Source organism: Castor canadensis, chromosome 12, assembly GCF_047511655.1.
Source record: "Castor canadensis chromosome 12, mCasCan1.hap1v2, whole genome shotgun sequence".
Lineage (NCBI taxonomy): Eukaryota > Metazoa > Chordata > Mammalia > Rodentia > Castoridae > Castor > Castor canadensis.
The window spans coordinates 20,881,023-20,907,374 of NC_133397.1; the positions used below are offsets into that span (position 1 = coordinate 20,881,023).

At 35.4% G+C, this 26,352-nt stretch overlaps 1 protein-coding gene across 1 annotated transcript in view; it reads left to right on the top strand.

The window, feature by feature from the left end:
• Ncoa1 (nuclear receptor coactivator 1) overlaps positions 1-26,352 on the top strand; it is a 238,200-nt gene that overhangs the window by 64,053 nt on the left and 147,795 nt on the right. The window contains 1 exon segment of the mRNA XM_074049293.1: positions 1,520-1,654. Within this exon segment, the coding sequence (XP_073905394.1) occupies positions 1,617-1,654 (38 nt within the window). The 5' untranslated portion in view covers positions 1,520-1,616.

The window sequence follows — 26,352 nt, forward strand, 5'->3', positions numbered from 1 at the left end:
GAAAGGCAGTGTGAGTTATGGGAGAAGGACCTGATTATGACATATAAACAGGATGTGTGCAGCATTCAGACCATGAAGAACTTGAAGATCATTGGAAGAAGATCATTTTTGTAGGTCACTTGAAGATTAATATTATTTCAGGATCAATCTACATGTTGTGCAATTTTTCTTTAGCAGGCATCTGGATTGACCTAGAATTAGGAGTTTGAAGGTGGAGAAATGAAAGGAAGAAAGTAACATAGTAGGTGTATTGATAGTTTGGGAGACAAATGAAGTTTTGAGTCTGGAGAAAATTCAGCAACTGAAGTAGTAGAAGAGCAGGTAAAGTGCATCTGAGGACTCAGTGTGGACCCAGGTTAGAAAAAATAGAGTGGAATATTGAATGACAGAAGACAAGAGTAGTACATAGCCAGTTGGAAAGCCAGTAGTATAGCCAGTAGGGAAGGGAGTGCTGTGAGTTAGGATTTGCAAATATCACTTCGGAGCATGTTGTTCACTATTGCTACTCCTTTTTTTTTTTTTTAAGTATCAGACATGAACTCAGGACCGTGCACTTGTCAGGCAGGTGCTTTAACACTTGAGCCACATCCCCAGCCTTCTAAAAGGTTCTTCTTGAGAGCCAGAGTTAGTTCAGTGGTTGAAGGGTGGTTGATGATGACTTTAAAGATGTGGAGGTGATTTCTTTTACTAAGTATGAGGGGTTTCCAGAGGTCCTGTGGAAAAGATTGAAGGACAGCAGTGGACAGCCTTCAAAGAATGAATGCAGCGAGAAAGCAGAGAGCACTGTTGGTATGAAAATACGAGAGAGTTGACAAGAATGGTTAGTGTTTTGAATAAAGCCCAAGGATGTCAGGTATGGGGGATAGAATTAAATAGCTCCAGGTTCCTAAACTGACCTGCAATAATTACTGTCTCTCAAGTCTGGTTCTTTCTCTTTGCAATTTGAGAGTTTGTTAGTAAAAAGCTTAACCCTGAGTGGCAAAGCCATTGGGATGCCTGTTTCTTAAGAAGGCCCAGTCTGAAAAAAATCTCCGTTTGTTTGGTCTTAGTTTTAAGTGAAGTGGGAACATTCAGTATTAGTAACTTTAGTTTGTAATATATCACAACAGTGGCCCAGATTTGAATACTACCTATGATATTAGGTGCTTCTTTATTCAGAGTTATCACCTGCTAGGACTACTATTTCCTCTTCATGTAATGTTTTTCCTAAAACTAGGTACCGAGACTACTGCTGCTGGGGTGACTTCAGCAGCTTTGATGAATAAACTGGTAGTTATGGGTCCCTGTGCCTCTTTGGACTATCAGTGCAAGTCTCAATTTGTTGCATTTTTTTAAAAGTCAGCTAGTACCTCTTATTAACTTTATGAATTTATCTATTATACCTTTAATTCAATTTTTTCCACCTGTAATAGTGACAAGAATGAGAATTAGCATCTTGCCAGCAAAACAGTGATGTTATAGTATCTAAATTCTGTAATGATTTCAGAGGCCTAAGTGCATCTTCTTTCTTCTACTTTAGATCTGCCCATACTAATGGAAATGTAACTGGAACTCACCCTGATGATAAAATCAAGGAGCATCAGACAAGATCATGCAATAGGAAACTTTGCTTCCAAATGAAGGCACCAAGTTTTAGAATTTCTACTTATCTAAGGTATGAGACACAATTTTACTTGAATTTGACTCCTTGGTAGTGATTTTATAATGTTGGTTTCTATATATAGGTTTTGCAAGTTCAAAAGTTCTTATATTTCACCTTTCTCCACTCACTCCCAATTGGCAGACAAAAGATCCATATTTTGAAGAGTGGTATTCTTTATAATTAGCAAAACATATCAATAATAAGAAATAGATTGAATAAAGATTGAGATTTAATAAACTATGTTAACTGGAATAAGTAAATGTTACCTGGGTTTGTTAGCTATTGCATGCCTATAAACCTGGCTTTCAGGAAGCCAAGACAATAGGGTCATGAGTTTGAGGTGAGTCTAAGCTACATAATGAGAACTTATGTCCAAAAATAAAACAAAACAAATAATCATTTAATCATTTAATAATCATTTTACTTATGTCATGATCCCTGAGATTAGCAGCAAAATTGAACATTCTAACAGTCTGCCCTCTTGTTATTAGAGATGATTGTTCTGTAGTTTGGTTTGAAACTTTTCTTTCCTTTTCTCCAAAACTTATTGTTCTATATAAGAAGTGTCACTGTAACTCCCGTAGACTATCCTCGTAGGACCTTTGGGATCAGAGGATTAGTTTCACTTGAACCAGAAAAGCAAGATATGTAATTAAAGAATCATGTGACTCTTCCAAAACATGGGGTGGATCCCCACTTTAAAAGACTACATAAGACAACTGAAAACAAAAAGGAAATACAATATCTACAGAATACAAAAACAAAAATAGGCCTGTCTCCTTTTCTAAAATACATATAAATTCCCAACAGGATAGAGTTAGTTAGGTGTTTTATTTGAAAACAAGATTTTTTTTTTTTAATTTTCACTTTAGTTTTCCACATAGATAGAAGGTATGGAAATTATGTTTGGGGAGGCTCAAGGTTAGTTTCTCTGTTTATTTTACAGAGGTTTGTAAATTAATATTTTGATAGAATATAAAGCTGAGAATAATGTATTACTTGTTAGTAGGATCCTTCAATTTCATTCTGTTCTGTTTTGGAAGAAAAGTATGTGAAGTAGTAAATTTCAAAATTCATGATATGCAAATCCTTAGATTGCCTCAGTTAAAATAAATGAATTACCTGCTAGAAGGGGATGGTATAATTGAGCATTTTTTGCCAATAAAAAGTTTTGTACCAAGTAGCAGATGAAAAAGAGTTGCCTTAATAAAAAGTTTTAAAATTTTTCTAGCAGCTAGTAGATGTATTTTTCTGTTTGTTTTGGTATCATTTTGAGTCAAATAGTGAATGATGATTAAATATGAAATTTTATTACTAAGACCATTTAACTTATTTTTTTAGATATGTCATTTCTTATTTCTATTTATTTATTGGTTGATTGATTGTTGTACTGGGAGCACATTGTGACATTTGTACAAGTTCTAACAATATATCATAGTTGAATTCACCCCCTCCATCATTCTCATTTCTTTCATTTTAAACACCTGTTGAATGGTCAAGCTTTGCAAAAAATGTTTCTAAATATGTGGAAGGATGTAAATTATTATCATTATTAATGAAGCTAAAGACACTTTTTATTCAGAACGTTTTTCCTGAAGCTAGGGAAACTAAATATACCCATCTGAAACCATTTATGTAGAATTATAAAATCAGAATTTAGATTCCCTTTCTAAGTAATATAGTTAAGTTCTATATTCAGACCTTAATGAAAGCAAAGATTAGAGAACAGGAAGTTCTTTTTTTTTTTTAATTTTATTTTATCATTTTTTATAAACCTTGAGAACAGGAAACTAATCAATTAAATTTGCTTACTAATTGGTTGTGGTTGTTAACTATTTCTGGTTCTACTTGTAAAAGTGTCATATAGCCTAAATTAGGTTGCCTAAATTTTTGTTAGGAATTTTTAATTCATCAGTTTTTAATTTAATCAGTAGTTGTTGTTTTCCATCTTGAAAATAAGTGAAAATTTCACAATTTGTGCTTAAAAACTTTATATATTTGAATAATAGTTCCTTGTAATTTTTTGAGAGGACTTTAGATTTTGAGATTATGGGGCTTTGTTGTTTTGGGAGGATTAGAACAAAAGCAAATCAGTACTTCAGAGAATGAGTTAAGGCCCTAGAACATTTGCAAGGTTGCATTAAGTTGCAGTGTTGGCTTTTTTTCTTTTTAGGTAGCACTGGGGTTTGAACTCAGGGCCTCACACTTGCTAGGCAGCTGCTCTACCACTTGAGCCACTCCACCAGCCCCCAGTGTTAGCTTTTAAAAGTATTTTGCCAAACAAATTTCATAAGATATATTAAGGGAGTTTATATCCCTTGCTGTAGTTTTTTTCTGTGATGGGATAGAAAGAGTACAAGCTTTGGCCTTCTTTATGCTGTCTTGGGGAATTGGATTAATATTTCTTAGTTTCCTCTTCTATAATAATTAATGCTTAGACTCATGAAAAATGAAATAGGTGTATAAAGTAATGGTTTGGGGGTGAGGTTAATGAGTGTTACTGCTAAAAACAGTGGATAGTATTACTGAAGTATCATAGAGAGGTTTCCTTCTCATAGCAAAAAACAGGTCAACTCACACTACTACTGAGAAGCTTGTAAAACCAGTTTCAAAGTTAATGACAAATATTATTCTTGGAGAGAAAGTAAAATGAGCTTTTGGCAAAAAAAATCTCTTATCAGAGACATACCATCTGGAAAGGCAATTACTGTCATGTGAATGCTAGTGAATATTTTGTTTTTCAGTAGAAGGAGAGCACTGATGTGCAGAGAACATACTACTACTTCATATAGGTGTGTTACTACTTATTACTGAAAAATTACTACAACAAAAAAGTTTTGTGTTTTTATTTTGTTTTTGCTGTTGTTAGGGGTGTTGGTTGATTTTTTAAATCCATTTATAGTCTGGAAAAGTTGTATTCATTCCTTCTGATCAAAGCACAAACAACAACTTAAGCTGCAGGAAAGGGTGTACTGGCTTTTTGAGTAAGAGAGATTGCACCAGGATATCAATTCATATCCTGCTTCTTTCAGAGAAAAGAACTGGCATTTGGTAATGTGATTTCTGATCAAGATTTAGTGTCAAAGAAAAGAGTAAAAACTATGGATGTAAGGAACTTTCAGGCACTAAATCCACATCTTTTCAGAGTTTTATGAAGAAATGGTCAGCAGCTATAGTATTCTGCTTTTTCATAGTATTGTATGCTATCTCTGTGAGGGGAATATGTTTATATATTTCTTAATTAGTTTTTTGGTAAAGTTTCCTACACTGATAATTCCATTCCTGTTATTTCAGTGAGCATAACTTAGCATTTCAAATAGTCCAATCTTACAACTTCAATTCACAGTAATATCATGAGTTTTAATCTAATCTGACAGCTGACTGAAAATTTATGATTCAGAATTTTAATTAAGTAAAAATAAGGAATAAGAAAAGCCATTTAAATGTAAAGACTGGTTTATAGCTTAGTCCGATTCCAAATTGGTAGACTTAAACATCTTGCTACGAAGTTATCAAACAGTAAGTAATAGGATTATAGCAAAACAACTCAGATGCATAAGTGAATGGACTCTGGCTGGGCAAAAATGAAACAATTTTATCATAAGCAAGCATATCTGCAGTGTAATGAATCGCATAAAATGTGTTTAAATATGAGCTCATAATGATACCTTAAAAAACTTACTAGTTTTCTTTGCATGTACTGAGGAATCAGCTGTACTTCAGACTAGCCAAATCATGGCTGTGAGGAAGTTTCTTTTCTCAGAGCATTCTAGTTAATAAACCGGAGGTGGGGGAGGGTCATATTTTATTATGAATTCCTGGACATAAGCAGAGATCATCATTGGTGCTAGCACTACAGGAAGGCAAACAATCAGACATTGGCTTTCCCTTAATACTACCTATGAAAGTTTAGAACACTACTTATGAAGTCATTTTGCCAAAAAATTAAATTTGAACCTAAATCTAACCAATATTATTAATTCTAAGTATGATAATAGTATGCAGTTACATTTCAAAGACCCATAGTTTGAGGATACATACTGAAATATAGACGAATGCAGGCATTAATAATGTTTTATTATTATCCAGTGTGCAGGGCAATCTGTGGGTGGAAATTAAACAAGATTGGCACTGAGGTAGGTGATCATTGGATTATTGTTTAAGCCAGATGCTTATGTTGTAGGACAGTGGATACGGGGGCAAGAGGGATAGTTTCTTATAAATTTCTCTAAGCTTTCTTGAAAAATCCTGTAAGGAGAAGATCCAAAAATTTAATTTTCTCTCTGTTGACGTATAAGAAGACAATTGAATTATGTGTATTTAGCAATCTGCTGAATTCTTATTCCTAATACTTTGAGTCTGCTGAGTGTTCTATATAGAAAAAGATATTGTTCAAAAGGACAGATTTATGCTATAGTACATATTATTTACCAGGCTCTATTTTAAGCACTTTATACATATTTACTCACTAGAGCCTCACAAGATCTGCATTGAAGTAGATGTTAGCTTACCAAAAGTTAATTAACTGGTATAATTTGCTTCCAGGCATTCTATCCTTAGAATATAAACTTCTTTAGTTTTTGTATCTGTATAAAATTAAAAATTTTAATCTCTCTATAGTCTTTATACCTTCTATTTCTTTTGTTGTTTTAGTGTGTTGGCCAAGAAGTTCAATTTTTATAGACCTGTTTTCATTTATAATTTTGATTTTGGAAGTAGTCCTAATACTTAGTGAATCCAGAGTCCATTTGAGATTACTCCTTTATGTATACAAGGAATCTACTAAGAGACTAAGAATTAACTTAGTGTATAGCAAGAAACCAAAGAATAAAAGTGTATTACTGGAGCATGTAGTTTTTTAAAAAAAAATGTATTTCCCTTCTGATGTATAAGTAGCCTATTCATAGCTCACTCTACTTTCAAATACTTGCTGATTTTACTGGTCCTGCTTGGTGATTTCTTCATGACTAATGATGACATTATTCCCCCTTTCCTCTTAACCCCTGGCCTGTTATATAATTACCTCCTACTTGACTGTATATAGGCTAGGGCACTTGAGATACAGTTAGGCAATGTATTTAGTAGACTATTTAACACAGAGTATCTAGTAAATGTACCTTTGGCTTAAGAAGTAACACTTCATACTTTCATTTAAAAATTGTCTTAATCCTTGTTAAACTTCAAGACACTGTTCTTTGTTCTTTAATTTTTTTTTTTTTTTTTAATGGTGAAGGGAGAGTATGGCTTAGGTACTTTAGGAAGGCCTGGGACAGGTGGAAAAAAACTGTTGATAATGTGTTATGGTGGTTTAATGAGTAACCGCTGTGTTCTCTCCAAAGAACTTTTTAAAAATAATAGTCTCTGAGTTTGATAAAGATTACAGAGTTGGTTGCCAAAACAATACTTGCCTATTAGAAGGTGGGGGTGGAATACTTTAGGGGAAAATGACTTGTCCCAAGTCCATGGGTTTTTTTGGCTTCTGTTTAGCAAACTGGAAAGGGCTATGTGATATAAGCTTCATTGACAGGACATAGCTAGAGTAAGAAAGGAGAATTTTTATTTTGCCCTTCAAGAGAAAGAGATGTGTCACAATCACAGTCTTTTCCTGAAGGTTATGGAAGGTGGCTGTCTAAAAACCTGTGGTGTTTTTCTGTGCTACACCATCATCCTCCCTGCAGTCCAGCTGCACCTGTTTTGTATAGCAATAAACTTAAGCAATCTTTTAATGTATCTTTAATGTTATTTTTGAAAATGACATTAAAGTATTTGGAAACTGGATTGCAGAGGCACAAGAATGTCTTTCATTTTCCAAGGGACAGTTATAATTATTGAGGGGTGGCATAGCTATTGAAATAGTATAATCAGTTACTTGGGTGTGTTAAAAAGGAGGATGTGCTTTTAAGGTTCTATATCTTATTGGTAAGAGATAAAACATTTTTTGCAAAATAAATGTGTATGATAGAACCTTACTCTCCTATCTATTCACAAAAAAGTGAGAGGAGAGATGAAATGCTCTCCAAGTTAAATCTGGATGCTGTAGAAGTCAAAATGTAACATGCAAGGATAAGCATTGTTGGGGATGGGAGGATAAAGGAGAATGATGGAGGGTGAATTCAATTATGATATATTGCAAGAAATTTTGTAAGTGTCACAATGTACCCCTAGTACAACAATTTTTTAAAAAAGAATAAGCATGGTTGAAAGGTTTCAGTTTATCCTCTCATCAGTTAGTTGGTGAAGGCATCAAAACAGTCACTGTTTTTTGGTTTTGGTGGTACTGGGGTTTGAACTCAGGGCTTCATGCTTGCTAGGCAGGCTGTCTACACTTAAGCCACTCCATCAGCCCCAAACTGATACTATTTTGAAGATGATCTTAAATGAGAAGGCATAGCTATGTGGTCTGTTTTGAGTGTGGGGTCAAGCGAATTTAAGAAAAATGAAAGCACTTATGAGGAAAACAAAAATATGATCATAACTAATATTTAATTTGTTATGTATCAAGCACTGTGATAAGGTACTTTATTTACTTGTGAGATGGGGATCTCCATATTTGCCCTGGCTGGCCCAGAACTCCAGGGTTCAAATAATTGTCCTGCCTCAGTTTTCCTAGTAGCTGGGCTATAGGTGTGACCATCTTGACCACCTGGCTGACACTTTATGTATTTTCAGATACTGTCTCAATGACCATGTGACATGAGTTACTTTTGCATCTAGTTCATGTGAAAGGAAGTAATTGCAGAGAGTTAAAGTTAAATAGCTCATATTTAAAGTCAAAATTGATCCATCTCTTTTTCTCTTAGGGTGAAACAAAGTTTGATATCAGAACTCAATTCTTAATCAAAATTTATAAAAAATGAATTATTCTTTTAGTTAAACTGCAAAAACTTAAATTTGGGAAAACAAAGGACTTAGGTATTTCCCTAGACCAGTATAAATTTATGGTATGATGAGCTCCTAGAAAGTTATTTTAATCACAAGTATATTAGTTGTAGTGTAATGTTGCATGCAAGAAAAGTCGCATTTGTAACATATGACTTACTAGTCAAATCATTTTATTTATTTATTTTTTGCCTTTTAAATCATTTTATTAGTATATACTAATTTCATAAAATAATGAGTTCGTGACGTGATATGACATATTTTGATACACCTGTTAAAGGAGGGCTGCTTTATTGGTTTTGACAACAGTGTTTTTTTTTTTTTTTGAAAATGGTGCTGGGGTTCAAACCCAGGGCTTCTACAATGCTAGGCAAATGCCACTGATCCACACTCTAGCCCAGTGGTATTTGATATGGGGTGACTTTTCAAGTATTTTATCACTTCCTCAATTAAAAATGAACATGGAAGAGCTAGGCATGGTAGTGCATGCCAGTATTCCTAACTGCTCAGGAAGCAGAAATTTAGAGGATCACTGTTTGAGACCAGTCCAAGCAAAAAGTTAGTGAGAACCGATCTCAACAAGCTGGGTTTGGTGAGGCAAGCCTATAATCTCAGCCACATGGAGGTAGAAGGTTCACAGTCTGAGGCCAGCCTGAGCAGAAGTGTAAGACCCTTTGTAAAAATAAATAAATAAACGAATGAATGAATGAATGAATGAATGAATGAAAGACTGAGGGTGTTGCTCAAGTGGTTGAATGCCTGCCTAGCAAGTACGAGGCCTTGAATTCACACATCAGTACTGGCAATAAAAAAAGGATGGTGTGTCTAGGGGATAGGGTGCGTGATGGCATGTAGGAGACCCTGGGTTCTACCCCCAGCACTGTGAAGTGAAACAGAATGAGCGCTTAACATGGGTCGCTTTAATTGCTATTAACTTTCTCTTTTTTTTTTTTTTTTTTTTGTGGCTTTTTTGATTGTTTATTTGTAATTACTATGTAATTCAGGCTAGTCTAGAACTTGTGATCTTCCTGCTCTGTCCAGCTTTGTAAGTGCTGGGATTATAGGCTTGAAACATCACACTTGGGTTTTGTTTGATTTTGTTTTTATTTTGAAATTAGAAATTCCTTACATTAAGAAATATTCTGCCTGTGATAGGGATAGCAAAGCAGACTTAAAATTAGTTTTAGTGCCAAATTGAAAATCTCTGTTCTTCATATAGCATTATAGATTTAATTCGAGGAAAAAAATGTATAGACAACTGCATTGCTGATAATGGGGCTTATCTAGTTACTTAGGAAGCTTTCATTTAAATTTGAATGTGCTTTTTCAGTTGACCATGAATATGTTTTTAAAAATCAATTTTAGATTAAACAACAAAGGAAAACCCAATAATTTCCAGAAAAAAACCTTGAAACTATAACCTTTCTCTGATGACAATAGACATTTAAAAATGCATAGTTCTAAGCACTTGGAAAAATCAAAAACATTTCCTTAAATATTTAACAATAGATAACACATGCAAAAACTGAAATTTTTTTTTAAGCAAGCTGGAATGAAACTCAGGCTAATAATGTGCTTAGATGTACACTCATAATCTTAATGAGCTTCACATTGGTAAAGAAAGTGATGTATTAGGCACTCATCTTCAGAATTTAGTAAAGCAAATGAAAGCCAACAAAATAAATGCCATGTAGTAAAGGAGTCTATTAATAAGACAAAAAGCAAGAACAGATGAATAACAAAACAGAAGTTATAGAGATGAGTAAGAGCTATTTCTTAGAGTTAAAAAACCAAAATAGACAAATATAGGACAAATATCAAAAAAGAATAAAGAGGATTATAAAAATAGAAAAGAGATTTTTTTAAAGTTGTAAGAGCACATTGTTAACTCTGTATTGATTTATTTGAAATCTCTGAAATGAATTAGGAAATACCCATATTGATAGTAGAAAAAGAAAATCTGAGTAAAGTAAAAACCTGAAAAGCAGTTCAAAGAAATTTTCTCCAAAAGTTGGTTCTGGGGCCAGATTGTTTTGCCTTTCAAGGAATATATGATCCCTGTGATGGAAAATGTCCCACAGATTATGAAAAGATGGATGTATACCTGATTAATGTTATAAAATCAGCATAAATCTCTTAGTAATATTCAGAGGAGTGAGATTCTTTCTTGGGGAAAGGTTTTTTTTTTTCTGGTTAATTCATTCTGCATTTAAGAATTATCAGCTCTATACCATCTACACAGTCACAGTGAGAAAGATAAAGTTTATATTCTCATGGAGCTTATGTTTTAGGGGATAAACAGGCAACAAACAAGATTATAGATTCTGGGAAGTGCTCTGAAGACAGTCAAGGAGGTGTGACACAGTGGTTAGAGAAGGACTCTGGTGTAATATCTGACATGAACTCTGAAGGCAGAAAGTAAGGTTGTGTGCTGGGAGAGAGAAAGAGTAAAGGGAGGTGGACAGTTCTCTAGAGCAAGGGCCCTAATGGCAGGAGAGAGTTAGCCAGTGTGGATGAGCCTTAGTAAGTGAGAGTAATTAATGAAGATGAAGAAAGGCACACATCATGTAGGATGTCTTTTAGGCTGTGGTAAGGAGTTTGATTTCATTCTAAAATTCAAAAGGGAGCCCTTCAAGGGTTTAAATAGGGAGTAATACAATGTGATTCTTTTTTTTTTTTTTTTTTTTTTAAAGATCACTCTGGGGCTGGGATGTAGCTTGGTGGTACAGCACTTGCCTAGCATGTGCGAGGCCCTGGATTTGATCCCAGCACCAAAAAAGAAAAGACAAAAAAAAAAAAAACCTCTCCCCAAAGATCACTCTGACTATAGTATGGAAACTGAGGGAGAGAATAATGTTTTGCAATAGGGTAGTAACAGTAGAGATAAAGAGAGGTGAACAGATTTGTGCTTTATTTTGAAGATGGGTTGACAGTACTTGTTAATGGAATGAATGTGTGAAACGAGGTAAAGAACCAATGCCAAGCCCAGCACAGCAGAACGTGCTTAATATCATGGCACATGGGGACTGAGGCAGGAGGATTGATCTCTGTTACTCCCCCATATGACTGTTCATGGAAATTCTTTTTCTTTGGCAGTACTAGGAATTGAATTTAGGGCCTTGTGCTTGCAAGGCAGCCACTCCCCAACCCTGAAAATTCTTGATTATCTTTTCCATCTTCCTTTTCTGAGGGTTTAGTTGTAGACCTAAGTAAAAGAAGCCAAGAAACAAGTTGTCAAATTCTCAGTGTTTCAGGTGTTTGGCTTATCAGTAATGAAGATACAGGAGTCCTTAGTTGTCTGTAGCCCAAACCATTTGATGATAATAAACAAACCGTTAGGGCTGGAGGTGTTGCTTAGTGGTAGAGCGCATGCTTAGTATATGCAAGGCTCTGGGTTCAATACCCAGCTTTCCTCCCCCTTCGAAATTATGGTATTCTGAGCCTTGGTCGAGTACTACATAGTCTTAAGTCAGTGCTTAGTACTTTTGCTTTTATTTGAATTAAGACCCATACTTAATTACTTTGGCTCAACTATTTCTGTTTGCTGTTATTCACCGTAAATTTACAAAGTTTTTGACTGTTTTTTTGCTTGCTAATTATCTGGCTTGTGGTCATTTTTCAGCGGGGTTGAATTTTCTTTACTCATTTTGTATTTTTTCACGATCTTGGAAAGATTTGATCTTTATGCATTCTATCTTAAATTTTGTTACTTGCTTCTCTGTTACTGCTATTCTTTACTGAGAAACAAATGAGTGAATAACTGTAGACAAATCAGTCACACAGTGCATTTTCCTAATTCTAAGACTATTAATCACGATATAGGCCATAGATTTAATATATTTTCAGAAAAAAAAATTTCTGGGCTGGAGGTACGGCAGGGTGTCTGCCTAACAAGTGCGAAGTACTGAGCGCAAACTCCAGTACACCTGAAAAAGAGAAAGAGAGAGAGAGAGAGAGAGAGAGAGAGAGAGAGAGAGAGAGAGAGCGAGCTTCTGGAGGAGTGAAAGAATAAATGAGTAACTGAATAAATGTAGAAATATAGTCTCACAGTGCATTTTCTCCATTCTTAGACTTAATTATAATATATGTAATAGATTTCATATATTTTCAGGAGAAAGGAAACATTCTAAGTTCATATTTAAAAACTTCTTAGAGCCCTTTATTAGGGTAGGAGGCATGATTCAAGTGGAGCACCTGCCTAGCAAGGACTGCCCTGAGTTTAAACCCTAGTACTGCCCCCCCCAAAATTTTCTGATATACATTTATCCATATAACCATCTTCTTTGAAATGATAATATTGAGTTTAATCCTTTTCACATTCTGACACACTGCTCTTTCTCACCTTTGTTTGCTTTCTCACCTCTATTTGTATACATGTGTATACATTGTTTGGGCCACCACCCACCTCTTTCCAGGCAGAACCTGTTCCACCCTCTTGTTCTCTGATTTTGTTGAGAAAACATAAAAGATAATAAGAAAGACATAGCGTTTTTGCTAGTTTGAGATAAAGGTAGCTATACAGAGAGATTACAGTGTTGCTTCCATGCACATGTGTATTGCTCTGAAGTCTCTCTACTCGTTATAATTGTCAGTATAATTTTGAGTCACATGGGAAATGTTTGGAACTTAACTGCTTTTCTTTTTTGGCGAAACTCACAGTTTCAGTTTTTCCATAGATAAACCACGAATTAAATAACTTCCTTTTTGAGTCAGCTGGAAACTTTTGACAGATTGATATCCAGCATTTGGGTGATAGTTCTTTGTGAAATGCAAATTGGTCACACCAATGTCTTCCAGCTCTGATAATTCTGTGCTCTATTTTGAGAGAGTGTACAATTTCTACTGCCTTTAATTGCCCTTGCTTGGCTTGCAATAACTTTTCATCACAATAGCTTTTTATTTCAGTGCTTTATCATGGTCCAATCTTTCTGAAAATGTTTTTAAGCAAGTTAGGCTTTGAAGTTGAAGATAAAGTTCCATTGAATGTGAGTTTACCTATGCAGTTAACTCAGCCGAGGTTATAGAGGTAAGCAGATACCTTCTTAGAGAAGGCATTGCCCCTAGTTTGACACACAGACAGGCAGTGACACTCATCCAGCTTACTCTTACTTGACTACTAGTAGATTTTTTTTTTAGATTTTATTTATACCACTCTGAGTTTTAGAAACCTAAAAATATTATTTTAGGAAAGACAACTATCTTTAGAATTAAGAAAATATGGTTTAGGAATTTAATATACAATAAGCAAGCATAAAATCTGCCAATGGTAGAATTGTTTACATTTTAGGATGATCAGACAGCAGTTAGAAAAAAACTAGTATTGAGCCTATCCACATCCAAATGTTATGATTAACCTTGTAAAATTGAAAAACTAGTGGAAAGAATAGTAATCTTCTAAAGCAAGAAGACCATAAAAAAAAGTGATTGTAAAAAATGAAGCACATTTATGTGAAGAAAACCAACACAATTAAATCTAAAAATAAAAAGCAGAACCATTATAAAGTTGACCTTAAATGATTCTGTATTATAAAAATACTTTGAACATTAAGATTCCAGTACAATAAAGGGCATCCCCATTAGGTCACAGGCGACACAGAATAAACAGTTATAAGGAAAAGAGTTGAGCGTCATTGGTAATTAAAATAATAGAATATCTTTTTCTCACTCGTTGAGCAACCATCATAAAAAAGTCCCCAGTATTTGTGTGTGTTTGGATGGGAACAGCTCCTTCAGAAGCCAGAACATACCCAGGGTCCCTGATTTCATGATCCTGTTCTTAGGAATTGACCCTAAGTAAAGAATCAGAGACTGACAAACCTATATTAGAACCATGTTCATATACTATTACTTGTAATAGTAAAAGCTACAGGTAATCTCATTGATCAACTGTGGAAAATTTGATGCATTATGATAGATTAACACCGAAATGGTTCATATTCATTACATGTAAATATATGCACTGTGAATGCGTGAACTGTATCTTTTTTGTTCTCTGCTGTAAAACCAGTGCCATGAACAACTTGGCCATGCCCCCAGCCCTTTTTACTTTAGTGTTTTCTTAGATAGGGTCTTGTACTTTTGTCCAGGGCCATCCTTGGAGTACAATTCTTATACCTCTGCCTTCCCCTAGCTGAGATTACAGATGTGATCCCACACCCAGCTTGTTAGTTGAGTTAGGGTCTTGCTAACTTTTTGCCCTCCTCCTATGTCCCATCTTCCAAGTAACTGGGATTATTACAGGATGAACCACTGCACCTAGCCTAGCATTCATTTTTGCAGTACTGATGTTTAATTCAGGGCCTATACCTTGAGCCATTCCACCAGCCCTTTTTCTTGTGATGGGTTTTTTCGAGAGAGGGTCTTGCAAACTGTTTGCCTGGGCTGGATTTGAACCTTGATCCTCCTGATCCTTGCTTTCTGAGTAGCTAGGATTACTGGTGTGAGCCTCTAGCGACCAGCCAGCATTAGTTTTTGATATGAATAAATCAATGAAATAATGATAAGTTAAAGACAATTAAAACATATACCTTCAGAGCCTGTTTTTAAGAACCTTCTAAGAGAGGTAGAGGATAAGTTGATTGGTGGAACTGGGCCTTAGTAGGATATGGATTCTCTTGGGAGCCAGGAGAGTGCCTTTGCATTCTAAGAGGCATTGGTCTGAGGAAAGACTGTGCAGGGTGCAGTAAGAAATGAGGCCTAGATAAGGGCAGGACCCTGAGTGGGCTTGTGATGTGTGGTGAGGCTTCCTTCTCAATATGGAAAGCCGTTGACGGTGATTCCACAGACTTCGCACTGAATGGACTGTGTAAGTCTGAGCCCTAGTCAGGGATGTTAGTGTGAGATGCTGGAAATGGGCTAGAGTTTGGTGTCAAAAGTCTGGTTTCAGTAGTTGCTATAAAGTGATGATGTTTTCACCTTTTTCTGTGGGTAGTCATCTGATCATTTGTTTCTTTGCACAGATGTTGTTTTTAACAATTTTGATAGGTAAATTTTGTCACATAAATGCACTGTTTTTAGAAGATTAAATAAAAAATTAAACACAATACAGAATAATTTTGTTGAACTCTTTAATTAAAATGATTTACAAAAATGTCTAAGGTTAAAATAAAACGATCTTGAGAAGCATCTATTGAATTTGCCCCATAAATGTGCGATTCTTTCTTCCTTACTCTTGTTTTTTAAAATCTCTCTTCACTGAACACAGAAGAGAACTATGTCAACTATCATTGCTTTTTCTGTCAAATATATTGTTAGATGATATTTTAAAAATTGTAATCTTCTAGGGAAGAACCAAACCTTTAAAATTATGAATTGAAGTCCTAGTTTTCTCTTTCAGACTTTATGAAAAAGTGGGTTTGTTGTTTTGTTTTTTCCCCTAGGTTTTAGCACGTTAGCGACATTTGGGTAGTGAAAGTTGACATTTATGAAGCAAGCTGTTATGCTGAGTTAGGATCTTGAAATTTATTTGGAGTAAACTAAGAAGAGATTTTAAAGAAAAAACAATTTGTGTGCAAAACGAGTTCTACATTGTTTATAAAATGGAAAAACATAAATTATTTAAATGTACACATTATTTTTTTGAAGTGGCATTTTATGAAGCAGTTAAACAGTGTTTTTGAACATTAGTGTTTAAAATTCAGAATTAAAAATTTAGATAAAATTTTAGATGAGTGTGTTTTTAATCAAATTGTTTGAATAATAGTTTAGAAGAATTTAACCAATTGCCTAATGGAGTTGCTTTATTTTAAAGGTTAGGCTGGGTTAGAAAGGGTGATGCTCTGCCTGGACCCGCCATGCAGGAAGCATTCCTCACACACCATCGTCTGCTCTGTGGGCCAGGTGCTGGGTTTACACATGTGCATGAGACCTGGCCCTTTTCTTAATAGACTAACAGTTGCTTACAAACAGCCTAATAAATACTGAGATAAAGGAAATCATAGCATGCCAGGGGAACACACAGATTAATTTGCAGAAGGGACAGGAGGGAAGGGGAAGTCAGAGCTTTGGAGAGAAAGGTGGCTCACTGGCGAGAGCTCTTACCTGAGAAGGGAGGAAAGGGCACTTGGACTTGGAGCACAGCACAAGACGTGCAGAGGGCTGCTTCTTGCTTCATACCAGAGAGAAATGCAGAATAATTTTGATCCTGCACCTGGTGAGTATAAGAAACAGACTCCATTATATGCTAACTAGTTCTTATAAAATTCATTTAGAATACCTATGGAGATGAAAGCAAAATTACCTGAACTGCAAAGAGTTAAGAAGAAGCATGTTGGTGGGACCACTGGAATGTTTCTTTTGTGCTGGTGGCTACATGGTGTTTTCATTTATCAAAACTCACGGCTCTGCACATGTAAACCAGGCACATTTTATTGCATATAACTTTTATCTCAGTAATAATGATGTAAAAATGGTCTGTGAAATCACACTTCTTCCAAATTTGTATCTTAACATTTTTCTGCCTGTTATTTTTATGTTGCTCAGGTTGGATCATTTCTGTGGCTCTGTCTTCAAGTTCACTGATTCATTCTTTTGGGGTTTTTTTGTGGTATGGGGATTTGAATTCAGGGTGTTGCACTTGCTAGGCAGCCACCCTCCCAGCCATTTTGGTTTTAGTTATTTTTCAGATAGGCCTTGCATTTTTTGCCTGGACCCAGCCTTGGACCTTTACTCCCTACCTCTGCTTTCCCTATAGCTGAGATTACAAAAGTACACTTCCGCATGCCCAGCTTGTTAGTTGAGATGGGGTCTTGCTAACTTTTTACCCAGGCTGACATCAAACTGTGATCACCCAGTCTCTGCCTCCCCAATAGCTGGGAGTACAGGCATATGCCACCACACCTGCCCTTGTATCTTCATTCTTCTACTGAGTCCATATAGTGAGTTTAATTTTAGCTATTGCATTTTTCAATTCCAAAATTTTCATTTGGTTCTTTATATCTTCTTTTTCTTTGCTGAAACTTTGTTTTTTCCATTCATTTCAGTGTAGTTATAATTGTTAATTCAAGCATTTTATTTCACAATCCTTGCCAGATAATTCAGATATCTGGGTGATCTTGGTATTGGTGTCTGTTAATTTTCTCACTTAGGTGGAGAGTTTCCATGTTGCTTTATATTTTCTCATAATGCGAATAAGTATTATAAGACAACTTAGGAAAATGAGACTACAAACCAATCTTGCTGTGTAAGCTCAGTGTCTTTCTCTGTAAAACATACTATTTCGACACTATAGACTTTTTGTAAAGAGTACATAAGGACACATATATTAAGTATCCAGCCCTGTGTATGGAGCATAACACAGGCTCAGAAAATACTCACTTTTCTTTTTTTCTGGTTGTAGTATTTTTGAAGTCATTTCTGTCAACCACATAGGATTGGGAAGAGGCTCTTTAAAGGAAGTCTTAACTGTTGTTCTCCACCAGTCTCTAAATTGTGATTACTTAATACAGAAGTCAGCTTGTTTCTTAACACTGGCTTAGCTTTTTTGTTGGGCATGAACCTTTTTGTTGCTAAAACCTAGGTTAATTCCTTCCTTATCACAGGCCTAGAAATTCCTCCATTTTCCCCTAGTGTTTAGAGCATCTTCTGTATTCCCAGTGTCTATCTGTTGTTAGTAGCTGCTCCCCTCTCCCCAGGTTACTTGCCACCTGGAAGACAAGCATCTTTCCCTTTTTTGCTTTTAGGATTTTACAGGTAAGCATTGTGGGAAAAGTATAAGGAGGAAGAGATAAGGAAGGGGTGGTGGTGATGACAAACATAGGAAAGTGACAAAAAGCTTAAGATGTCTTTATAACTTCTTAAATCCACTGGGAACCCAAGAGTCTTCCTGAATTGGTAATTAGAAGCCCTTTGTGCTTCATGATGGAAATATTTTCCTAAGGAAGTGACGTTTAAGCTGAATTCTAAAAAATGAATTAGGAATTACTAGATGAAGGAGAAAGAGTGTGCTAGGCAGACAACAGCATGTCTGAAGTTAAATTCAAGGTACTAAAAGGAGATGAGTAGAGTTATTATGATAATGTGGTACTTGCAAATATACAGACATGTAAATCTTTGGGGTACAAAAGATAGTCCAGAAATAAGACACATAAATATGGATAATTTTTTAAACAAAGTTACAAAAACGTTTCAGTTGACAAAGGATAGCCTTTTTAGTAGTAAATAGTATTGGCTTTGTATTCATATGCAAAAGGTGAACCGTGATTTATACTTCACCTCCTATATAATGACTGACTCAAAATATATCACAGTAACTGTAAAGCCTTTGGAAGAAAAATGCTTGTGCCTAAGGTTAGAGAAAGAATTCTTAGACATGATACCAAAAGCACAATCCATTAGAGACAAAATGATAAATTGGGCTTTATAGAAATGAAAAGCTTTGGCTCCATGAAAGGCACTGAGAGTGAAAATACAAGCTACAGGCAGAGAAAGTATTTGCATATAACATACTCAATAAAGGGACTTGTGTCAAGAAGATAAAAAGAACTCTCAAAACTCAACAGTAAGGAAACAACCCAATTTAAAAGGGAACAAAAGACCTTTCATCAGAGGGTGTAAAGTGGTGAATAAGTATGAATGAAAAGATGTTGGAAATCATAAACTTTGGGGCCAGGTGTGGTGGTATGTGTCAGAAATCCTAGCTATGAAGGAGGCAGAGATGGGAGGATTGCTGATCGAGGCCAGCCTGGGTAAAAAGTTAGCAAGACCTAAACTTAATGTTTACCTAAGACCTATACACAAGTGTTTATAGCAGCTCTATTCATAGTCACAAAATGCTGGAAACAACCAAATATTTTATAATGTGTGAAAAGATAACTATTATGTATCCATCCAGTGGATTACTACCCAGCAATAAAAAGGAACAAATTATGATGCATGCAACAACTTGGATTAGTTTCAGAGGCATTGTGTTGGGTGAAAGAAGATGGTCTCGAGAGACTGCACACTATGTGGTTCATTTATGTGACATTCTAGAATATGAGGCGAGCAGTTAGGGTTACGTGTAGTGGGGAAGGTGTGCTAGAAAGCATAAAGGTGTTGTATTTTTGAGTGGGATGGACCTCTTCAGTATTTTGATGGTGGTGCAAAATAGTTGTGAAACTATGAGCACATTTAAATTCATAGAGCTGTACGCATGAAAGCTCAGTTTATTGCATGGTTATTTATGAAATACCAGTTTCTGAAAAGTAAAACTAAAGTGAAGAAAGACTAGCTGGAACACAGAGAACAGTAGCAAAAATGATATGAGGTAAGGCTGTAGAGAGGAGTTACATGTTTTGAGACTTGTGGGATTTATGGATTTTAAGAGATATTTTAAGAGATCTTAGAATTGAATGGATTGAGTCAGGGGAATGACTTGTTAGATTGATTTCTTAAAAAATATGATCTTTAATCTTCAAGATAGAGAAGGAATTGGTGGAGAGAGAACAGAAGATCAGGCATTTTTTTTCATCTTTCCCACAATTTTTATAAAGCCCTATTCCTGAGGTCTTTATTCTTGGTATTATGATCATTGTGGTGACAGGAATAATTATAATTGCAGGCAATTCTTTGTCTCTATATTTTTGACTTTTAAAAAATTCAACCTATTTTTTCTACTTTATACTCCTACTTTTTTTTTTTTAATGAATAAATGAGAGTCAGTAACCAGCTAACCTACTGCCTAGCTGTGTCCAGTTAGTATTCTGGTTTCAAGGTGTGATGGTTTCCTAAAAATATTATATATACTGTTCTTGAAATATGTTACACTTGTTTTTATTTTCAAAAATACAAGTGGAAAATTAAAGAAATACCGCTGATGCTGATAATTGAAAAGCCTACAAATTGAAGTAAATACTGCAAATGTTTGTTTCAGTCAGGTGAGTATTGGATTAAAGAATTCCGACTATGCACAGTGTGCAAAGGAAGAGGACAGAGCTGAAATACTGTAGAATGTTGGAATTATGTAGTTGACAGCTGGTCATGTGAAGTTAGGGACATATTATGTGTGTTTTTAGTGTTGCTATCAGAACATCTGTTATGTCAAACCTCATAAATTTGCCATTTTTTTTCCTAAAGGCAAAAATGATAGAATATTGGCAGTTCATGTGGTTCAACCTGATTTTCCCCAGATTGATTACATTCTTGACTGTAAGTTCCAAGAGAAAAGGGCATTTTGCATGGTTAAGTTTCTAGAAGATGGTTCTTGATTCTATTTCTATTCAAAAGTAAAACAAAACAAAACAAAACAAAACAAAGAATAAGTTGTGTTGCAAAGGAAGCAAAAATGTGAATGTTCTTTCTTTGAAAATAAATTTTGCCTACAGAAGTAATTCTCCTTTTTGAAATTTTTACTAGATAAAGCTGGAATCCATTTTGGACATTCCCAAAGTCCTGGTTCTTTCCCATCCTCCTTGTAGGTAACCAAGGATGGTTAGCTGTTCAGATATTTTCCATCCTTTTTAGATAGGTACACACAGGCTGGTCATGGTGTTAACACCTGTAATCCCAGCATTTGGGAGGCAAAGGTGGGAAGACTGGAGTTCAGTCAGCCTGGGCTACACAGTGAGACCCTGTCTCAAAAACAAACAAACAAAAATATACATAGAGACACACACACATACACATATACATAAACATATACACTTGTAGGAAATACATTTTACTGTGTGGGTTAAATGAATGTTGTATCATTTGATAATGTGATTTTATTTTCTGTATAATATGGTTGTAATCATTGCATACAGATCGGTGTTTTGTTGTTTGTCAGTTTCTGCATCACATTTTATACTGTGTCTATACCATAGTTACTGCTAGCTTATAATTTTCAAAAATTACAAACAGTGAAGGAAGGAGTAGTTTTATATGTGTCTTCTCATGCACGCATGTGAGAGTTTCTTTGAGCTGGATACATAGGTAAGTGGAATTGCTGAGTCATATGGTATATCTTATTATGGAATAATAAGTGTTTTATTATGGAAAATTACAAGCATATGCCAAAGTAGACAAAATAGGATAATACACTCCTACTTAGCTTCTACAATTACCAATACATGGCCAATCTTGTTTTTATGTATACACCACCCTCTCATATTTTGAAACAAATCCAGCCCTCATGTCATTTGATCTGTAAATATTCTACTATGGATCTGGAAAAATAAGTTCTCTTTTTTTTAGAAGAACTTAGAATTTAGAATTAATCCTAATTTACTATCACTAAATATTCAGTGTTTAAATTTTTATGTTTTAATGTAAAAACCTTTGGGTATTTTTGAAGACAGGTTCTCGCTATGTAGCTTGGCAGACCTTGAACTCACAATGTAATCCTACTGGCCTCAAACTTGCAATGCTTGTTCCTCAGGCTCCCCAGTGCTGGGATTATAGGGATGTACAACTATGCCCAACTCAAAAACATTTTTATTCTGTGTTTTTACTGTTTGTTTGAATTGGGATCCAAATAATGTTTACATGGTGATTGTTTGATAGGTTCTCACTGCCATGTCTCTGTCTTTGTCTTTCTCTGTTGTTTAAATTCTTGCAGTGTGTTGATTGAAGAGACAGGGTTATTTGTCCCAAAGATTTTTGTCCACTGTGGTCCTTGCTTACTGTAGCCCCATGGCATTGTTTAATGTGTTTTCTGTTCTTGGTATTTGTACCTGCTAGACAGGTACTCAACACTTGAGACACACTCCTAAGCTTTTTTTGCTTTAGTTATTTTTTTCAGTAAGGGTCTTGCATTTTTCCTCAGGTCCAACCTTAGACCATGGTTCTCCTACCTGTGCTTCCTATGTATCTGGGATTACAGGTGCATACCACCGCACCCAGCTTATTGGTATTGCTAACTTTTTATCTGGTCTAGCCTTGAACCGTGACCCTCCTAATGCCTGCCTCCTGAGTAGCTGGGATTACAGATGTGTACTATCATGCCTGATCCCTACTATAAATTTTTAGTTTTGTGTAGAGCCTGATGAGATTTTGGGTTGGCTTTTTTTTCTTCTTCTCATGACTATTTTATAGAAAGTGCTGTGACACCATGTATGAGGAGGCACATAGTGATGTGTGCATTTTTAAATCTGGATGATATCACCACTTGTTTTCCATAACTTTTGTTTCAGCTTTACCTTTAGTGTTTGTATTCGAGTATCATATTGGCCAGGTGCCAGTAATTTACACCTGTAATCCTAGCTACTCAGGAGGCAGAGATCAGGAGGATTGTGGGTCGAAGCCAGCCTGAGCAAATAGTTCATGAGACCCTATCTCAAAACAAAACAAGCAAAAAAAAAAAAAAATCACAAAAATAGGGCTGGTGGAGTGGCTCAAGGTGAAAGCCCTGATTTCAAACCCTGGTACCACAAAAAAGGTGAAAAAAAAAAAAAAGAGTATCACATTGGGAGCTATTATCATCTGGCTTTTATTAGTTTTTGAATCTGACCAGTAGAGCATACCTTTTGTCTTTAATATTCATTTCCTTATGTACTAGTGGGGTTGCTTATTTTGCTGTTTTATCTTTAGGGTCATTTTTATCTTCTCTGATGGGAAGTACCTATTAACACATATCTTTTGTCTCTTTTTTGTTTGGGTGTTGAACATTTTTCCTATTGATTTGTAGAATGTCTTCAGGTCCTTTCATTACTCATCCTTTTTTCTGTTACGATGTCAAATATTTTCTCTTAGTTTATGGCTAGTCTTTTATTTTGATTTTATTATCTTTTGATATATAGGAATTATAAAAAGTCAAGTTTAGCAATCTTTCCCTTTATACGTTATTTCAGTATATTGGAGAAAGGCTTCTTTGCTTATATGTATAAAATATTTACTTACACATTTTTAAAAATTGTGATTAAAAGCACATAACATAAAATTTGTCATCTTACCATTTTAAGTGTATAGTTCAGTAATGTTAAATATATTCATACTGTTTTGCAACAAATCTACAGGAATTTTTTCTTACAAAACTGCAACTTTATTCTCATTAAACAACTTTCCCTGTCCTTTTACCCTCACTGATACACTTATAATATTTTTCTAATTACTTGAGTTTCAGTTTCATGTTGAGGTACTTAATCCACTTGACCTTTTTATATTTTTGATGGTGTGCTTTATGTCTTATTTTTGTTTATATAGCTTGCCAGCTGTCCCACCATCACTTGCTTATTGACTAGTCTGTCTTCTTACTAGTCTCACAAACATCTTTGATGCACCCTGTGGTACTGTATTTGCTGGTGTCCTTTATTTGTTTGAATTGGAATCCAAATAAGGTTCTCCCAGGTTTCTGTCTGTTTCTGCAATTTCTGTTTTGTTTCATTAATATATCTTTTGTATTTATATGTTGTTATCATCTACTTCCAATTACTGTAGCATAGAACAGTTTTTGATATTGAATAGTACAAATAGTCCTACTTAGTTGTTTTTCAAGATGGTTGCTGTGACATATATGTAAATTCACATCCCTATAATTTTTATGACACAATCTTACATTCAGTTTTTAGATTCCAGCCATGCCAAGAGAAAAACAGATACAGAAACATACAGATGATCAGGTGTGGACTTAAGTGAAAAATGATGTGGCACTTCCTTCATGCCTCCTTTGTTTCTGATGAGAAATCTGCTGTCATGTGAACTGTTTCCCTTGGTTACTTTTCTACATCTTTTGTAGAAGTTTAACTTGTGGTAAGGTTTGGTGAGGATTACTTTTGGTTTACAGTTTACTGTTTTGTTTATATTTCACCCAGTTTCTTGAATCTGTAAAATTATGTGCTTTGCCCAATGTGAGGTTAGCTGCCTTTATTCCTCAGAGTGCTTTTTTCAGCCCTGCCTGTTTCTTCTCACCTTTTGGGACTTGATGACATGGAAGATAGATCTTTTATAGTCACGCAGGTCCAGGCGCTCCATTTATTTGTGTTCATTCTGTTCTCTCTCGTTGTTCAAATCGAGCAGCTTCTGTGGTTGTTTTCCAGTTCATTGACTCTTTCCTCTGTTCTCTCCATTCTGCTATCACATCTATCCATATAGATGGTTATTATTTCAGCTATTCTGTTGTTCAGTTCTGAGTGCTCATGCAGTTCTGTGTATTTTCCCTTGCTTGCTGTATCTTCTCTCTGTATTTTTTCTTTTTGAGACTGTTTTTTAATTTTTCATTTCAAGTATGTGTATAATTGCTCCTTGAGTCATTTTTAACCATAGCCATTTCAAAATCCTTTTCAGATAATTTTAGCATCTTCATTATCTTGCTATTGGCATCTATGGATTGTCTGTTTGAGATAGTCCTGGTTTTTGATATGGTGAGGATTTTCATTTGACACATGGACATTTACATTCTGAGATTCTATAATTTATTTAAATGTCCTGATTTAGCTGGCTTTTCCATGTTGCATGACTGCCCCATGGATAGACGTTCACATTCTCTACTTTGCTTCTCTTGACCCTCATGTTGGGGGTTGATTTCCTTCTTACTCTCCTGGTCAGAGATAGGAGTTCTGACCTCCATGGACTCCTTGGCCAGGAGGATCAGGAGTGTCTCATTACTGTTCTCCATGTGGCCTTCCCCTAGGCCTTCTCTTACACCAAACCTGTTGCAGAAAGGGGAAGGGCACCTTGTTACCGTCAGGCAGAGTTCAAGTTCTCCATGTGGTCTTCACAACATCATGGGGAAGGATGTCTTGTTGTCAGTGGGCAGGTACTGGCTTCTATTGGTCTTCTCTGATACCATTCTGGTAGAGAAAGTTTAGTGTTCTATTGCAGTACCCTGTTACCCAAACCACGTTTTTTGTTCATTTTGATTAGTGTTGTTTGGCTAAATATGACAGCTTTTGTCTAGACTGTTTCATTCCTGAGGTCTTAGCTAGAGAGAGAGTATTTTGTTTTTGTTTGCTTGGTTGGTTTTATAGGGTGGTGTCTGGGTCTGTTGGTGTTTCTGGGCTGCCAGCTTTTCAGCTTTTTTTTCTTTGTTGTTGTGAAAGTACTGGAGTTTGAACTCAGGGCGTCATGCTTGCCAGTTTCTCTTAAGGTACAAAAGAAAACTCATAGTAACTTACTACCGTGTTACTTTCTCTAGATTTTGAGATCTATGCCAGGTCTGCCTTCTGTCTACCTTCAGTCTACTTATGTTTTACTTACAGGGAGAAATAGGGAAAAGTACATTTGCTCTACTTTCCCAGAAATGAAAGTCATCAAGTACTTTTACTTATTTATTTTCATGGTGCTGAGGAGAGAAGCCAGGGTTTTGCACATGCTAGCCAAGTACTCTACCACTGAGGTACACTGCCAGCCCAAGTACTTTTAATTTTTAGTGTCTTTGTTTTCATTATAATTATAATTTAAATCCCTTTTACTCTGTTTGCATATGCTTAATTGGATAGAATTCTGTCACTGTGGCTCATTTTAAAGGCTTAAAGGTCTTTAAGTGAAATTGTGGTTCATCATGAGCAATAGAAGTTTCAGAATTAATCTTTTAGTCTTAAGAATTATTATGTAAAGGCTGGGCACCAATAGCTCATGCCTATAATCCTAGGTACTCAGGAGGCCAGCCTGGGGAAATAATTTGAGAGACCCTATCTCAAAAATGCTTAATACAAGAAAAAGGGCTGGTAGAGTGGCACAAGGGGTAGGCCCCGAGTTCCAGCCCCAGTACCGCAAAAAGAAAAAGAATTATTATTATTATATTATTGTTATTTTATGTAGAAAGAGTGATAATTTTCTATATTTTATTTTGTTAGAAGTATATACATAAAATCTCAAGGTGTTTGTTTGAAATGTCCCAGTGTAGTTTATTTATTAGTTACATTTTCTTTTTCAGTGCTAGAGATCAAATTAGTTATTGTATGTTTTAATAAATTAAGAATGGTACTTTAAATATA